Source organism: Pseudopipra pipra, chromosome 3, assembly GCF_036250125.1.
Source record: "Pseudopipra pipra isolate bDixPip1 chromosome 3, bDixPip1.hap1, whole genome shotgun sequence".
NCBI classification, from domain to species: Eukaryota; Metazoa; Chordata; class Aves; order Passeriformes; family Pipridae; genus Pseudopipra; species Pseudopipra pipra.
In genome coordinates, this window is record NC_087551.1 from 100,843,140 (window position 1) to 100,861,240 (window position 18,101).

An 18,101-nucleotide genomic window follows, 5' to 3' on the forward strand; every position below is an offset into this window, starting at 1 on the left:
ATTTCACAAGGAGAAATGGGCTCAAATAGCCTATTCAGAATAGCCTATTTGGAAATCTTACAACTTTGCAATATTACAATAGCAATATGAGAGAAAACAGCATAAAATAACCCAGCCATTGTCCTAATAGCATACTGTTGGAGCAAAGCAACTGTGACCTAGAACGCTGGAGTAAGACTAGCCTTTAACTATATTTTGCTAAGGCAGAGGTAAAATTTTAAAAAAAAAGGCCTTCAAGTTGCACATTCACTGCACTCCTTATCTTCCTTTAGCTCTCGCAGTAAGTAAAAGCAGTGCCTCACCAGATCTGCATCAATGTTTAATCTATTGCTTTTAAAAATGGAGAGTGCCAGATACAAAGAAGAAACAATAATTAGGGAAAAAAGCAAGCAATATTCCCAGAAAAGCACATTTAAGAATTAGCAACTACAGAGCTGAAACCCAAGGTACAAGGGATGGGAGAAGGTTAATGTAGTGGGTTTCTGTGGCTGGGTTTTGGTAGCAGGGGGCTACAGGGGTGGCTTCTGTTAGAAGCTGCTTGAAGCTTCTCCTGCCTGGTGGAGCCAACGCAAGCCAGATCCAGGATGGGCTTCCTGCTGCTGGCCAAGGCTGAGACAATCAGAAGCAACAGTAACTCCTCTGTGATAACATAGTTAAGAACATATTTAAGGTTGTTGCACAGGTGAAAATTGCAGCCAGGGAAGTGAGAACATGGGAACAACAAGGTAGACACCAAGGTCAGTGCAGAAGGAGGGGCAGGAGGTGCTCCAGGCACCGGAGCTGAGGCCCCTGCAGCCCGTGGTGCAGACCATGGTGGGGCAGCTGTGTCCCTGCAGCCCATGGAGGACCATCGGGGTGCAGAGACCCACCTGCAGCCCATGGAGGAGCCCTTGCTGGAGCAGGTAGATGCCTGAAGGAGGCTGTGACCCTGTGGGAGGCCCAAGATGGAGCAGGGTCCTGCTGGAGACCTCCAGGCCGGAGAGAGAGGACCCCATGCTGGAGCAGGTTTTTCCCTGGTAGGACTTGTGGCCCCTGTGGGGGACCCACATGAGTACAGCTCATTCATGAAGGACTGCACCCCATAGAGGAGTGACCCACAGGACAGCAGTTTAGGAAGAACTGTTGCCTGTGGGATGGACTCACTCTGGAGAGGCCCATCAAGGACTGTCTCCTGGGGGGGGGCCCACAGGAGCAGTGGAAGGAAGGACTCCTCTCCCTGAGCAGCGGCAGAAACAACAACTGACCACAACCCCCATTCCCTGTCTCCCTGCACTGCTGGGGGGAAGGAGGTAGAATTTTGGAAGGAAGGAGGGGTGGGGGGAAGGTGTTTTTAAGATTATTTTACTTCTCACTCTTTTGCTCTGACCCTGTTAGTAATAAATTCAATTAATATCCCCACTTAGAGTTTGTTTTGCCCATGATGGTGATCAGTAAGCAACCTCTCCCAGCTCTTAACTCATGAACCCTTTGCTGGTTTTTTTTCTCTCCTCTGTCCAGTTGCAGAGGGGAGTGAGAGAGCGGCTTTAGTGGGTACCTGGCATCCGGCCCAGGGTCAACCCACTACAGTTACACACACAAGAATAAAGAGTTTTGTGGTTAGAAAGCATGTGAGAACAGCCCCTGGGAACCAAGAAGAAGCTGACAGAATAAAATGGATTATGATTCTGGTTTCTTACCTGTATCTAGTCACACATTTTTATGGATGAGTGTAACATAATAATATGAAGAAATAATTTGGAAAAAATTATATATCATGTTTATTTTAATTTGAAAAAATTACCATTTATTTTCTTTAAAGTTTCCTGTATTATTTAAATTAGAGAAAAGAAATAACAACAGGGTTGGGTAAAAAACTTTGAGATACTTGTTTTTTCCTTTTAAATATCAAAATCAAACCTAATGTTCCCTAGTTCTGCTGACTGAATCTTCTGGAGATATAAAAGTAAGTATATTGTGACCTTTAGACCTTCGATGGGTTATGAATATAAACATTTGAGGAGAATCTTTGTTTAAGATTCCTTAAGGACTAGAATTAAAAACAAGCTGCCAAAGCGCATACAGATTAGTGAGGTTGGATTTGGATATGGGTATTTCTGGAAAAGATCCTTAATCTCACACAGAATTGCAATAAAATTAGTGAGGCTCATGAGTGGGGATGAGTGGGTTATAAGCAAAAAAAAGAGGGAGAACGCCATGTGAACTCATTGCAAGATACAAAGCTAAGAAGTGACAGTATCTCTCCATCTCCCCTGCTTAACTTTTAGTACCTTATAAGTACAATTGCTAAAGGCTTCTCTACTTTCCACCACCTCATAGCTAGAAACTTCTCATGCAAGTCAAATCCTCCATTTTATAGCCCTTCTAGACAAACCCCCTGCTTCTAAAACAACTGCAACACAATTTTTCTTCTCCAAAATATGCTAGTTTTAAATTTGATTAAAAAGTGCTCCAGATTATAGGATCTAAAGTACAAAAAATTTCTGTTTCTCCCCTAACTCTGTCATTAGTGTTGCAGAAATAAATCTAAATCTTGCCATAAAGAATAAATATGGACACCAATAGTCTGGTGGTGCATGTACAATACAAATCATGTATTCTGCCTTTAGAATATACATGTGAGATGCCAAAGATAATCAGCAAAAAATACAGACCAAGTGACTGACTACACTGACTACTCATTTTTGACAGTGCTTATCTGAGCAACTGTAAAGTGAGAACTATCAAAGACTGAAGTTCAAAATGTAAATCACAATACATGAAAGGCATACTCCAAATTTCTTCAGGTGTAAATTTATGATCCATGCAAACTTCTGAGAAGTCTGTATTATACAGTGAACTTACATTAATCCTATGCAATTTCCATAGAGTTTTCCTGCTTAAAAATCCCCCTCACAGTAACAGCACAGGGGTGTAACAGTTATAGGGGTAATTGTTATTTATTTATGGGATTCCATACTAATTTTCAGCAAATCCACTTAGCTAGACAGACTCTTTCATATGCAGTGTGAGTGAGTGGCCTTCCTGATTACATTCAGTTCACTCCAGGACCTTCCAATGCATCACTAAAACAGCTCAACACAAGGAACTGGCTGCCATGGCAAGACCAAGTCTTGCCTTTACCACAAAACAAACCTAATTACAACTAGAGTCTTGAAGTTTACCAAGAACTTTCACCAACACTTTTTCAGCTGTTTTTTTTCATTACCTCTCCTTGGATCTACTGGTAAAAAAAGAGAGAGGAAAACAAAGTGATTGGTGATTAATACAGCCAAGCTGATCTGACTAGAGGCTCAGAGTGCCATTAATCACTTAGAAGAATGTTTTCAACATTATCTCCTCTCTTGTTAGTCTATCTCTAAGTAACTTCACGTAGAAGCATGGACCTTTGTACAGTGAACAAAAGCCCACTGACAGTAGGCTTGTTTTCATTAATTTCTTGTGAAGGATCCCTTTTAAGTTGTCTATAGTTAAAAAACTTTGCTTCAATGCAATCTTAGTTTCCCCTGTACACCTTTTCTTAGTACCTCCTGACACCAGACTAGCAGTTGCTCCTGAATTCACATTGGTCACATCAACTTTTGAAAGTCATGTTCACACTGCAACTGTGATCATCCAACTCAAGTCAAGGATTCTGCTAAATTGCAGACACAACCAGAGAGAAAGTTTTTAATATACTACCAGCTACTCCTCATAGGCTGACAAAGACTTTAGAGGTCAACAAGGAACAAAATTTCAAGATTGATACTCAGAATTCAATAGTATCTACAAGAAATCCAGACAGAAAATAAGCTTATGAGGAAAACACAAATTATTTGAACTAATTTAAATAGGAAAAAAATCTCTTCTAGTTCATTATGAAAGTTAATAATAGAGATGACTAAATGAAACATTTGTTTCAAGATTGCCAGGAACACTCACATGCTTGTTCCTACCACCACTCCACTATTTGTGTATGATCTCAGCAAATTCAGAATATTTCTTTCTACTAAGAAGCAGCATGTATCTTAGGTAGTAGAACTATTACTTCCTCATAATAACCTGTTTCCTCTAACTTGTGTACTCTGTAGTCCAATTAATTATAGATTGCAAGACTAATACTTCTGAATATATTTTCTCTGGAAGTTAGATATCAACTTCTTTGACCAACTAGATATGCCTAGCATTACTCATTTTCATTCATACAAAAATACTTACAAAAAGGTGTTTTCCTGCTTTTTCATATTCCTGAATGCTGCTGCCTACAGGCTTCTCTAGCCAGTGCAAATTAACAAGAATGGAAAAAAAATGAAACACCAACAGCACTAAAGTTAGGACACATGAGACAAAAGCATATTAAACTCAATTACATAATGTTACTAAAGGAATTTCAGGACAGCAGGTGGCTTGATCCAGGTGTCTGGGGCTACACTCCCAAATCTTCAACTGACAGCTGTAGCTCCAAGTGATTCAATCTAATTGGACACATTTATTAGATGGCATTTTAAACTTTAAAATGAAAATTACTCCTTTGAATTTAAAGGTAACTAAACATCTAGCTACCCTACCCACAAAAGCCGACATTAGGATTCATTGTCACAACTAAGGCCCACTTATCTGATGGATAAATCTAACAGGAGAAAAGACATAAGCCTAATTAGATAATCTCCCTGTTCACAGTAATATGTTAGCAGTGAGTGTAATTATGATAGTAAACAAAATGAAACATATACAAAGGCTTTATAAAAATCTGTATATATGGCACAAACTAGGGAAGAGCTCAACAGTTAGCATTTTAAAACAAAAGATGCTCAACAACAGAAATATGTGCTTCTTCTATCTATCTGTCAGCAGCAGAGATCTCTGAATTGGGAAATTCCTTAGCTAACTATCAGGATCAATAATTCATCCCAAAAGAATGTCACTGGTCTTTGGTCACTGACTCCAGAAGTGTCACTGGTCTTCTGATAAGTCATGTCTTCTGCACAGTGTCAGCATTTTTAGAGCTTCTGCAGAGTCTGAGCAACATTTCTCAGCACTTTCATTAGTAAGCATCAAAAGAAATAATTGAGACAGAAAAATATGTTTTGACCTAAAACACAAAACTGGACTAAAGTAACTCACTGACTCATGACAAACATTCCTTAAATTTATTTTGTATGGAAAATTAAACACAGTAAAGAAATCTTACCGTCATGAATCTCAAATGCCAAACTAGTGATCTTCTGTGTAATTATCATCATTGGACTGTTTAAAAAAAGGAAGAAAGAATAATTTAGATAGAAGTTTAGGATTTTCTTTCACATGGAAATACCAGGGAAAGTTTATAATAGTAGTCCAGCCTAATTACTCTAAACTGGACGATCTGCAATGCAAGAGCAAAGTGAATAATTTTTTTGAGCTCAAACCATTATAGAGTTTTCAATACAATGAAAAGAATTTAAGCTTTAAATGCAGTATTTGATAATTCACACCTTTTATTGCTTCATTAGATTCCACAAACACAGCTAGTGTTTCACATGTATTTTCTACTAACAGTTTCTTTTTTTTACCTTAAGAAGAGTAAAGGAAAAAGGGCAGTAAAAGCAATTATATTCATTGCAAGTTACTGCAGCAGTAAAAAAAACCAATAAAATTATACCAAAGTTGAACATTAAAATAAATTGTTTAGGTATGCTGACCACTTCCAGTGTTTCTACTAACACCTGGTCTTATACTTAATTTTTCCATCTAGAATTATTATTTGCTTCAAGTAAACATATATGGCAAAACAAAAACCCAGTATAATTATGCTGGCTCCAACAGAGTTCCCTTTGTTCTGAATTTGGTATACTTGGGTGAATCATAAACTATCCAAGAAATATTCTTCCCTGGCTATCCAACTCAGCTTTGTACTGAGAAATTATACCATCTTCGTAGTATTTAAGAATTTTTGAATGATGTAAATCTCAAATTGAAAACCTTCAATCTGGGGGAGGGAAAGAACAGAGGACTGCGCAAATTAAGCTACTAGAATTTAGAAATTTAACTTTGAAATCAGATCTCAAAAAATGTATCAGAGTTATATTTACCTAGTAGTGAGCTGGAGGAAAAAAACCAAAACAACCAAACCACAAAACCGAAACTCAATAAAAAATCCTCAACAAACAAAAAAAAGCACAACAAAATAATCATACTGTAAATTGGGCATTAGTTTTGTTCAAGTTTTGAGTGCACTTAGCATTTTTATAACACATTTAAGTTGGCCCAGGAAAACAAATCCAAAAGCCATCAAGTTCTCCTTCACTGACAGGGCTACACCAGTATTTTGCCAGATTAATTTTGTCAAATTAATTTTTTTTTTAGGTAATGGTTATTTCAAAACACACAATTATTTCCAGTCCTCAAAATGCAATTGGGGAAAAAAAATTCTACTGTTAATATCAGTGCCCCAAAATCCTGATATGAAGACTAGAGTGACAAGCAAGGGTCATCAAGGAAGAGAACTAAGCAAGAACAGATAGTCTGGTAAATCCTTCATATGTCTTTCCAGCATTTCAGCTGAAGACCTGCCTGGTGCTGGCAGAAATCCCCAAGTGATTCTGAACATAATGGGTTTTCCCATCAAGCAGACATGTGACAGCATGGATCCTGCCTGGTGGAAGGATGGAGCCCAGGAGGAGCCCAGTTGGCCCTTACACTAATTCCAGCTGATATGTCTGTCACTGTTGTCACAGCAGGCACCAGTTCGGGGGTTTTTTGCCTTCTGAAGTGGCTATTCCAGTATCATCAAAGATTTGGCTGAGGAGCAACAATCTAGAGACTAGAAGAGGAAGAGTCCTTCCTGGCACAGTGAGGCTGTGAACCAGGATTTTAACAACCCCTTTCAGGTGCTGGGAGAAAGAGAAAGGAGGCAGCAGAAGGCTTATTGGTAGTACTGCAGCCAGGCCCACACAGCTCTGCACAAGCAAGTGCATCTCCAGTACAAGGTCTCCTCAGCTTTCTCCATTGTCAGTGCATTGAGACTGTCCTTTAAACTTTTCCCAGATTTTCTCAGCTTGGACACCTTAGATGGGCATGGCATATTAGGAGAAATATCTAGGTAAACAGATATTTGGAGCTCCTTTGGGGCTAACCACCGTAGGAATCCTTGCCAACATGTTTAGAAGAACTTGCTGATGCTGGGGTTCAACAGCTGGCTGGGCAACTTTAGTTATTTTCTTGAGCTTACTCTCTTACCCTAGAACTAGGGAAAGTTTTCTTTCTCTGCCTGTTTTGGAAGTAACCTCTGTCTCAGGTGTCAAGGGAGCATAAGCAGTGTATGCCAGAGATTTAATGTGATGTGCATCCAACTCCCAAACTGATGCAAGAAAGGGTGGTTTAAATCTGACAGCTCAAACATACAATCAGACAGTTGGATCTAGGCTTCAGAACAGTTCTGTCCAGAGCACAGAGCTCATAAATCATAGTATTATAGAATGGTTTGGGTTGGAAGCGGACCTTGAAGATCATCTAGTTCCAACTCCCCTGCCATGGGCAGGGACATCTTTAACTAGACCATGTTACTCAGAGCTCCATCCAACTTGGCCTTGAACACCTCCAGGAATGGGATGTGAGAATCTTTGGACATGTTTAGACCCAGCAGAAATCTCTGAGCTAACACAAAACCAGCAGAGCTACAAAGCCAGCTGCTATCTGAAAGCAGTTACAGTTGCATTTGAGAAATGGTGCACTCAAGCTCTACTAATAGTTTTGAGAGAACAACAACAAAGTGCAATTACACTGTTTCCAGAGTCAGCTCAGAGCTTTGATCACTGCCAATGTTGTACACTTTGGCCCTACAGTGAACTGGAAGGGATAGCATTTGGATTACAGATCAACTTGTAACGGTGAAATAAATTCAACATCAGTAAATCTAGTTTCAGTGAATTTACACGTCTGTCTGTGTTGCAAGCTCTCATTACAGCCCATGGAGATGTAGTCAATAGTCAGGGGCATCTGACGAGTGACCCAGTTCATGCTCAGGTAGATACTCAGTAGTCGGACAGCTGAAATGCCCTCCAGACTCTACTGTCCACGTCGATCACATCTCTGCTGACTACAATTGGAACTCGGATATCTGGCTTGAAGGCAGACACTTGGATGTAAGACAAATGTAGAAAGATGTTTCAGAAGGTAAGAAGATAAAGATGACAGAAAAGATGAACTTAACCATAAAGGCTTTTGTCTTCAGCCTACAAGTTAAGTTTCTGGACTATGTGCCCGTTAGTTATGAAGACTGAGAAGCAACAAGGCTAACAAGTACAACTCTACTACAGGTAATACTAAACTACAAAGACCACTGCCATTCATAATATTCCTGAAAAGTATTTAATGCACTATTTTTAGCAGTAGCAAATACTCCCCACCTCTTTTTCCCCCCCAGAATACACACTCTCCTTTAAACCAACAAAAGCACTATCATAATAGCAAATTTGTTTATAAGAAATGTTGTGCTTCACTTCTCTGTGTCTGCAGCACAAAGAAGAATCACCAATATGGTTTATTTTTACCTTGCCCATTTGGTTCTGTTTTGCTCCTATACAGTTTAAGTCAAATATAGGTAGAAGTTCATTATATAAAATGAGGGCATATAGAAACAAAACTTTCTGTTTCCAAGGGCTGTGTGAGTACCTTATCATCCAGGTGCCTGCCTCCTTAGCTTTCTCCTTCTTAAATATCTAACATAAAACCAGAACCAAAAGAAGCTAAAAGCTAAGTTCCATAAACCATTCAGATTTTCTTCAAAAAGTTGTATCAGACTGTGCCAGGCAAGCAAGTAAGCCAGACACAATTCAAGGTTCATCATGCTGTCATGGGTGGTAGCAGAGACTTTAGGGAAAAAAGAGAAGAGAAAAAATTCCCATAGCCATCAAATCCTTTATGCCATTCAGACAGGAACAGGAGGCAACAGGTAACACATGGGTGGTTCTAACAAGACACAAAAATTCTCAGGTTTTATGATTAAAGCACGTATGTGTGTCAATATGGACATACATGCTCAGCTTTCTCCCCAAGTTTAAAAGGCTGACACACATGGGAGGGATGTGGGGGAGCAAACAAAAAAAAAAAACCCCCACAACAACAGATACAGTATCACTTAGGAGGACAAGATGGAAAGATTATTTTTCTCCTTACCCAGAAAAATCCGCAGAATACTGTCCATAGTCAAAGATATAGACTCTAGTAATTTGGCACACAGTGAGGTATCCCAAAGCAAAAACAAAGCAATACCTGGAAGGAAAATGGGGAAAAAAAGCTTTTCAATTAAAAAACATAAACATTTCTCCATTGAATAAACTACCTTTAAAATAGAGTTTAATCTCCAATTATTTCTAGTGAATGTTACATAATTGGAGTCTGTAATTACACCTTTATTGTGCCTGAGGATTTTTTTGTAATGTTTATTCTATGCAAGCACAGAATTTTTTTTTATAAAGAAAGCAGTACAACCATACAAATCCTATTATCATTCACTAAATAAAGCATAGGAATTATAATTTTAAGTGCCACTGTAAAAACTGGAAGTCCTATAAAGAGAAAATTAATCTGTTAAGCTTTTTTTTTTTTTAGTTCAGAGTTAATTTACGTCTGTATGAGTATAGAAGTTTGGCAAATTATACATAAAACATAATTTCCATTGAATGTATTTCTATACATTCGAAATTCAGTACTACAAATCCCCTTGCTGCTGTTTTCAAAAGAAGTGGAAAAGGCAATTAATTTTCAAATACACGTTAAAACATATCTGAGTGAAAAAGGAACAGGATGCCTTTATGTCTTCTGTTAAGATGATCCTCAGGAAATGTAAGAAAAAACACAGATAAGTACCACCCTGTGTGTTATATGTATTATAAAAAGAAATTTCACATATTGTTTTCTCAGTACAACAGTCCACCAGTGAGAACTGACTTGCCAATACACCTCACAAAATCTGCCAGATATTCTTTGAAGTCAAAAAGGGTGGTGAATGCCAACAGGAACTTAACTAATCCTCTAGGGCTTTATGTATGAACTGTACAGTCTCAGTTTCATGTTCACAAGACTAATGTGCAATCTGTACAGCAGGTCATATAATACATTAAAAACCCAGTTAGAATAAAAATATCCATACAACAAAAATCATAACCAGGACTGGATTTAGGTGAAATGGTGAGGGACACTGCAGGAAGACCCTGGAACATGATTCTCCTTTCTTTTCCAAATAAATATTTTGAAAAAAGAAAAAGCTAACATAAGAAATTCTAAGGTCTTAGAAATTATTCTTCCATCTGAAAGTTGCTACTCAATACCTGTAGTTTAACCTTTAATTGAGAATTGTGCTAGATATAGACCATTTAATATTTTCAAACATCCAACTTTGAAATTTCAGATTACCTTAAATATCAGTAGCTACATTAAACCACACTTGTTATTTAATTTGGGGGGGAAGGTTTAGAGTACCTGTTTTAGAAATAGTTCATTTTCTGTTTTCATTAATATTAATAATCCAGAAACAGTATGATATTGGGTGTTTGTAGTAAGAATTCGACACAATTACACAATAGTTGTCTCATAATTATACCAAATAATTTCATCAAGAAAAAAAATTAAGACAAGTAGTATGCAGTGGACTGTAGATATCAGGAGTATGATATAATGTAGAATTCTTAAAGTTTGGAATTAAAATTTTCCTGAGATATTTTAAGAAAAACAGTGCAATTGGTCTAGAATAAACAGAATTACAGAAGTACCTCTATCTGTAGCTTTCATAACTTCAAATGCTATCTACAGAAGTAATACATACTTTGTTAGGACAAGAAACACACTTAATACATTAATGGATTAGGTACACACCTTCAGACAGAAGAAAACAGACACCAGTTTCTACTCCTAACAGTTTACATAAAATATTTATGTTGGTTTTAATCAAGGCATCACAAAGACTTCCTTTTGCAAGGAGAAAAGCTATGCTGTTAAATACAAGTGAAGAAATACTAATAAATATCCTAAAATAAAAGCACTTGAGAAGTCAGGAAACTTGAGGTTCTCTTCTAGAGTCCATATGATACAGTCCTGCAGGATTATGTAATCCTGCAACTGCAGATTCCTGTCTCATTGAAGAAACAGGTCATTATTCTTGATATATTCTACAGGCTTTGTATTCAGGATTTTACTTACTGCATATGTTCCACATGCTGCACTCAAGAAGTCTGGTATTTCCCCATGAGCATTTCCTGTTACTCTCCATGCATTCAAGTGTTTCATAAAAACTGCATTCCTCTTTAAGATGAATTTTAGTGACAGTTAATGATACCCCAGTTCTACATATACAAGAAAATTGAGAAATAATGAGACTATGTGAGTCTGAATATCAAACCAGGGAGATGCAAGGTCAATTCTTGGACAAACTTATTTTTTCAAAGTTGACAGAAAGAAGATAACTTGTTCAGAAAAGCATCTGATGCTTGACATCCTCACAGAGAAGCTGATGACATATAGGCTGGAGGAGCAGACAAAGTGGATTGAAAACAGGCTGAACAGCCAGGTTCAAAGGTGGTGATCGGTGGCACAAAGCTGAGTTGGATGCCAGTAACTGGCTGTGTACTCCAGGGATCAATATTGGATCTTATCCTCTTCAACATCTTAAATAATGATCTGGAAGATGGGTCAGAATTGAGCCCCATCAAGTTTGCTGATGACACCAAACCAGGAGGAGCAGCTGATACACCAGAAATTCTTGCTACCATCCAGAGAGACCTCGACAGTTGGAGAAATGGACTGACAGGAACCTCACGATGGTCAGTAAGAAAAACCCCAAGCATCAGTACATTCTGGGGGCTACCCAGCTGGAAAGCAGCCTGGCAGAGAAGTAGCTGGGAGTCCTGGTGAATACCAAGTTGGACATGAGCCAGTAATGTGGCCTTGCAGCAAAGAAGGCAAGGGGGAGGGCCAGCAGTTCGAGGGAAGTGATTCTGCCTCTCTGCTCTGCCCTGGTGAGACCTCACCTGGAGTGCTGCATCCAGCCCTGGGTCCCCAGCACAGGAGGGACATAGAGCTGCTGCAGCAAGTCCAGAGGAGGGACACCAAGATGATTAGAGTACCTCTTCTATAAGGAAAGCTGGAGTAGCTCAGCCTGGAAAAGAGAAAGCTCCGTTGAGACCTTTATTGTGGCCTTACAGTACTTGAAGGCCTATAAGAAAAATAAACTTTTTAGCAGGGCCTGTTGTGATAGAACAAGGGGTAATGGTTTTGAAAACTGAAGGAGGGTCAATTTAGATTAGATATAAGAAAGTGTTTTTTTATGACGAGGGTGGTAAAACACTAGCACAGATTGCCCAGAGAAGTTGTGCATGTCCCATCCCTAGAAACATTCAAAGCTGGGCTGGATGGGGCTCTGAGCAACCTGATCTAGTTGAAGATATCCCTGGAGGGGTGGACTAGATGACCTCCAATTCAGACTATTCCATGATTCTATGAAATAGATGTTAGCCCTCATAAGCAACATGGTAGGGCTTCTCACAACATTCAGTTAATATCCACACTAAAGTTATAGTGCAGAAATGGAAGAAAAAAAAACCACCGTGAACTTCTTGATTAGATTCCAGATTTAATTTTTCAATCTAAAACAGAAGCTGTCTTCCCACAGAGCAGTGAAATTTGCTGTTATGTTGCATTCACCAAACACAACTATGAATTTTAACTATACTCCAACAATGTCAGACACAGCTCCAAGTTACACACAGCTTGGAAGACTGCAGATTTTTAACTGATTAGTAAACACATGCAATCCATTCTATACTTTTCACCTTGCAAGTGCATCTCTGCACATTAGTCATGCCATATCACACCCCTTATCGATGAGAAATGTCATTTAATTAGGCAAAGTGCAGCAACATGCTCTCCCTAAAAGAAATCTAAAAGGTTTATGACAGCTTATATCACTCCTTTTGTTTCTCCTGCAGGTTTGTGGTGCAACTTGCTAATCATCTTAATTCCCACACAAATTCACCTTTACTTAAAAAAATTCAAAACAGATCTGAAAATTCTTTGAGAACTTTCTAAAGTACTCTTACTGCGTGTTTCTTTGAGGATTCATTCATCAAAAAGACTTCTGAGATCAGAAAATTGAATAAGGTTTTGCAGAGCTCAACTGTATCAAGCTTTACCCAACTACAATACTAATTACAGGCTGCACACAAATGTAACAGTTTTACCCAAGGCTAAATTTTCTCCCCCAGCAGAAAAGCAATTGGTCTTAAAAGTCAATGTTACTCTATACTTGCTACTATCTGAATAATGTCTTGTGAGCAGAAAGAAGTAATTCACACTGGACATAAACAGCTACAAGCAAGTCACAATATTGTTATTATTATAAGTAACTTCTAGACAAACTGACCTGCAGTGAACACTGTATTATATAACAGAAAGACACAAAGACATTCATTTAGAATATGATTGAGGCTAATTCACAGGATCTTTGTTAATACTTTATTTATCAGCAGATGTGACAAACTCAGACATATCTGGGAGACACTGTAGCAATGAATACCAGAAAGAACAACAGAGTGGTACTTATAACTTCTGATTTAAAGTTGAAAAAAAAAATAGGCAAACTATATTGAATAACCTGTTCTACAGAAAAGCTTTTCTTGTACAGGTATTCCATATTATATTTTAATTCCTCACAACTCTGAACTTCTGAGAGGACTAAAAATAATATTTATTATGTTCTACCTATCAAATTCTATCTTTCCTTTAAAAAGAAATATATAAAGTAAACTACCAGAAGGTTTTTTTAAAAGTATATTCTAACATATTATAAATTAAATACCTTATAAAAATATACATATAGATTATAATATAAAGAAAATACTAAGTAAGCAGCCTCTCAAAGTAGTACTTTACAGATGGTGTTCATCAAGAGAACATCTGTTTAATTCTATTAAAAAAAAACCCAGCAAATTATCTCTTATTAGCATAGAAAATACATAGTCCTATATCATTATTTCTTGTTCAGTCATTTTTTGCCAAGTAATATTAACCAGCATAGATATTAGGGGCTTTTATCTGCATATGTATATAAAGCCATAAAGCTTCCTTATATGTATATCTATGTGTGTGTGTATATACACACAGACAGACACATGTACAGATACACACACTTCAGTTCCTTCACATGACAGGAACTTCTTTTCGTCTCCAAACATCTTGATGGAATTTGATACACCTTTCGTATTACACTTGTTACTGTTAAATTGGAGTAGCTACACTAAATAGATTCTGAAGCAGCATTTCTGCTACTGCAGAAAACCTCAGTCTCATCCCTGTACTACCCTTCTTGTTTTTTGTCTTCGCAAGTTTAACATTCACACCAGCACTGCCCATCTACTCCAGTGCAAAGTGGTCTGATTTTGTTTGAACAGTTGATTTTTTTTTTCTCCTACAGGCAAAGCCTTTTTATCCAGTGTCAGCTTACAAATTCACTCCATGTGATACAGCACCATGGTTTAAACCCAGCTGGCAACAAAGCACAACAGAGCCGCTCACTCAGTGCCCCCACCACCTACCCACACCCCACAGGGGAGAGGAGAATCAGAAAGAAAAGGTAAACTTCGTGGGTTGAGATAAGAACAATTTAATAATTAAAACTAGATATAATAATAATTGAAATTTTAAGCAGAGGAAGAAAGAGTAACAGAACCCAAGAGAAACAAGTGATGCACAGTACAATTGCTCCCCACCCACTGACTGAGAAGCAGGATCAGTTCCCTTCCAGGTAACTCCCCCCAGTTTATACATTGAGCATGATGCTCTGGAATACCCCTTAGGCCAGATCAGGTCAGCTGTCCTGGCCATGCTTTCTCCCAGCACCTCCTCACTGGCAGAGCATGGGAAACTGCCAAGTCCCTGACCTGAGAGTAAGCACTATTTAGCTATGGCCAAAGTGTCAGTGTGTTACCAACACTGTTCACATACTCAATCTCAAACACAGCACTGTACCAGCTACCAGGAAGAAAACGAACCTTGTCCTTGTCAAAAGCAGGACATACACCAACACTCCTGCCCACCACATCAGGTATAATAGAGAAGGACATAAAAGCTCCACATCACTGGCAGTACTCTACAGCAGCAGCTCAAACACAGATGTCCAGGAATGCAGATAAGCAGAAAAAGCACAGAAACTTCCCAATGTTCTCCCAGACTCAAACAATCACCAGACACCTGGATTCAAATCTGCCATCCACATGTCTAACAACTCTCAGCATATTACTCCTGTATCAGCTTCTTGCTCCAAAGCACAGCCTCATCTTTACCACTCTATGTTGTTCCAAATACACTTGAGAAAGAGCTGTTAATTTCTACATTTTCTGCATAATTATACACAAATTTGGTAGTGCTGAATGAACCAACAGAACTTGTTTATACAAAGCTTCCACATCTTTAAGAATATAAAGATTATATATGCAGTTTAAAAGAAGAACCCCCATCTTTTACCTGTGTCCCTCAGAAATTTTGGGTTGCTAATTAAGAAAGAGCAAGAACATCCACAGATTAATTCTAGAGCTTTGTATCTGCTGATGGGCAAGCTGGGCTGCACCCAGACCTAGGCTAACAATCACCCAATATATGTTATGGTTTTTGCATAACAGCGGGTGGGAGCTCCATTTTTGTCATTTTATATTTTTGGGGGACTCAGCATCTTAGTTATAAAATATTTGTTCCTACGATACCTATCTCTGTTTGCACAAAATGCAGTTAAAATAGAACCGTGACCTTGACAAAGGCAGGCTTTGAGAGATGTCAGAACAGCTTCTGTTATTTTAGGCTCTTCTTATGCAGTGGAAAGACAACAGCACAATATGCTATTTTGCTGGAAGAAAGTTAAAGAAACCAATCAACACAGAGCACTTTTTTAACAGCTACTTGGCACATATTGCAGATTTAGCCTTGAAATAAAGGCTTCATGTCCAGTCAGAATCCACTCCTTCCATTATGTTAGGAAAAAATAGGTTTTTTTCTTTAAATGTGTAATTATTCAGTTTCAAAAGGTAGACCTAGCCACCATGTAACATTACTGCACTGATTTTTAGAAAAGGTGACAGAATAGCCTCTGAGTTTTCCCAAGCACCATGCTGAAAGCTGCTGTTGGGTTTGCTTGTTTTTCTACTGATTGTGCCAAATTAAAAAAAAAAAAAAAACTAAAAAAATTAAAATTCTTGTGCCCAGGGTCAGAATGCAGCTATATTAATTGTTTTAATTCTAATGAACAAAATCAGTTTTCATTGTTCATGCAGACAAATTCAACTCAGAACATACAATAGTTCTTTACAAAAAAATCAAAGGAAAAATGTACATCAAACAAAAAGGTCCAAAGTGTCAAAGCTAAATATCTAATTCTGCAATCATCAAGTACAAGTCAATAAAAATACTGATTACAGTTAGCTTAGTTTTGACTGTTTGATTGTCACAAGGTAAGCTAGCCTGCCCCAACCTGCTGTTCTACACCAAAAAGAGATGCCTATTTACACAATCCCTGGTTTTGGATGCATTACTGACATACATAATTGGTATTAGAAAATACATTAGTTTTATGACGTAAACAATAACAGACTCTGAGTGTGTGGCCTTAACCAAGTCCCAATCCTCTATTTCAAGAAAGTACTCTCTAAAATACAAGCAATATTAATCCTTCTGAGCCACTCAGAAGCCTTCTGATCCATGCACTGGTCTATCCCTTTTGATTACTTGAAGAAGAGATCCAAAATGCATTGAAATAAACAACAACTAAAAAGACAAAACCAGACTGTCTATGAGCCCATTTCCAGAGAAGGAAGCATTCATACCATCATGCTTTGGTAACACACATTCTGACTATCCCATTCCACCCATTTTCAATCCTCAGCTGAAAATTTTGGGGTCTGATAGCCATTTTAAAGGAAATTTAACAAGTGGACAGAGTTCTCCAACATTTAGACCCAACAACAGTCCAATGCAACAAATGCACATGCCTCCAACCCCACTTGTTGGCCTGCCTGTCACTACGGGCAGTGGTTTGCTGAGCTGGGCAGCACGTGCTGGCCACAGGGTAGGCCCACGCCTCTGGATTGGTAGGGTCCATGCTGGGTTTTGCTCAGCCAGTAGGGAAAAAGCTATCCAGGCCCATTGGTTTCCTGCACACAAACAGACATACAAGGCAGGGGACATGAAGCTTCATTAGCTCAATTGCCCCAGAACCATTTGCCAAGGCTCGGCTTGTTTGTTTACTGCAGATCCGCTGCTGACATTATCACTTGCCTAATGTATTTTGATGTTTTGCTACATAATGGCAACATAATGACTTGGTAAAGTAAATCTTTACCAAGCTAAATTAAATGATCATTCCATTTACAGCTACAGGCCATATTCCAAATGCAACATTAATACATAACAAATGCAACACAGATATCCTTTTCAAAAATGCACAGAAAAAAAACCTTTCTCTTTTCTACATACTCCCTGAATTTACATTCTCTCCCTTTCCAACCTCTCACCCCGCTCCCTCCAAATCTGACACATCTCAAGGACAAGGAGATCAGCTTCAGGCTCTCATACAAGAGAGAAACATCATCTACAACTGAAGACAGGGCAGGAGGGAGGGTGCTTTTGTTTCTTCCCTGGAATTGAAGAAACATGCGATTTATTCTTCCTATAATACTCCAAAAGGAACATGTGTCATAGGAACCCGGCAGGGTGGGAATACAAAAATGGATTTTATCCCCTAGAAAACTCAAAGCAGAGAGCTGAAGTTGTAATGTTAAACTGAGATGAGACACGAGGGGTCACCTAAGTTCTCTCTCACTTGAAAAACCATATTGTGTCACGTCAACCCCTATTTCTGCAATAGCTTGAAAGTATAACAGTAAACAACACAGATAAGAGCACCAAGTCTGACCTTTGCATTTTAAAAAGTTGACAATAGTATATAACACTTAAAAACATGCACAAAGAAGAAAGCCTAACAGTTTCACAACACAAAATCTATAAAGACAGTATTCCCTGGTGCTGGAATCCACCCTACAAAACCCAAATGAAGGAAGGAGAATCTTGAGATCTTCTGACAAAGATGAGTACTTGTAATTCAGAAA

At 38.4% G+C, this 18,101-nt stretch overlaps 1 protein-coding gene across 2 annotated transcripts in view; it reads right to left on the minus strand.

The window, feature by feature from the left end:
- Positions 1-18,101, minus strand: part of MBOAT2 (membrane bound O-acyltransferase domain containing 2) — a 92,179-nt gene that overhangs the window by 23,910 nt on the left and 50,168 nt on the right. For both annotated transcript variants that reach the window (XM_064650487.1, XM_064650488.1), the window contains exons 4-5: positions 9,133-9,228; positions 5,168-5,223 (exon numbers count right to left, since the gene is read on the minus strand). In XM_064650487.1, the coding sequence (XP_064506557.1) occupies positions 5,168-5,223; positions 9,133-9,228 (152 nt within the window). The remainder of the gene's footprint in view (positions 1-5,167; positions 5,224-9,132; positions 9,229-18,101) is intronic.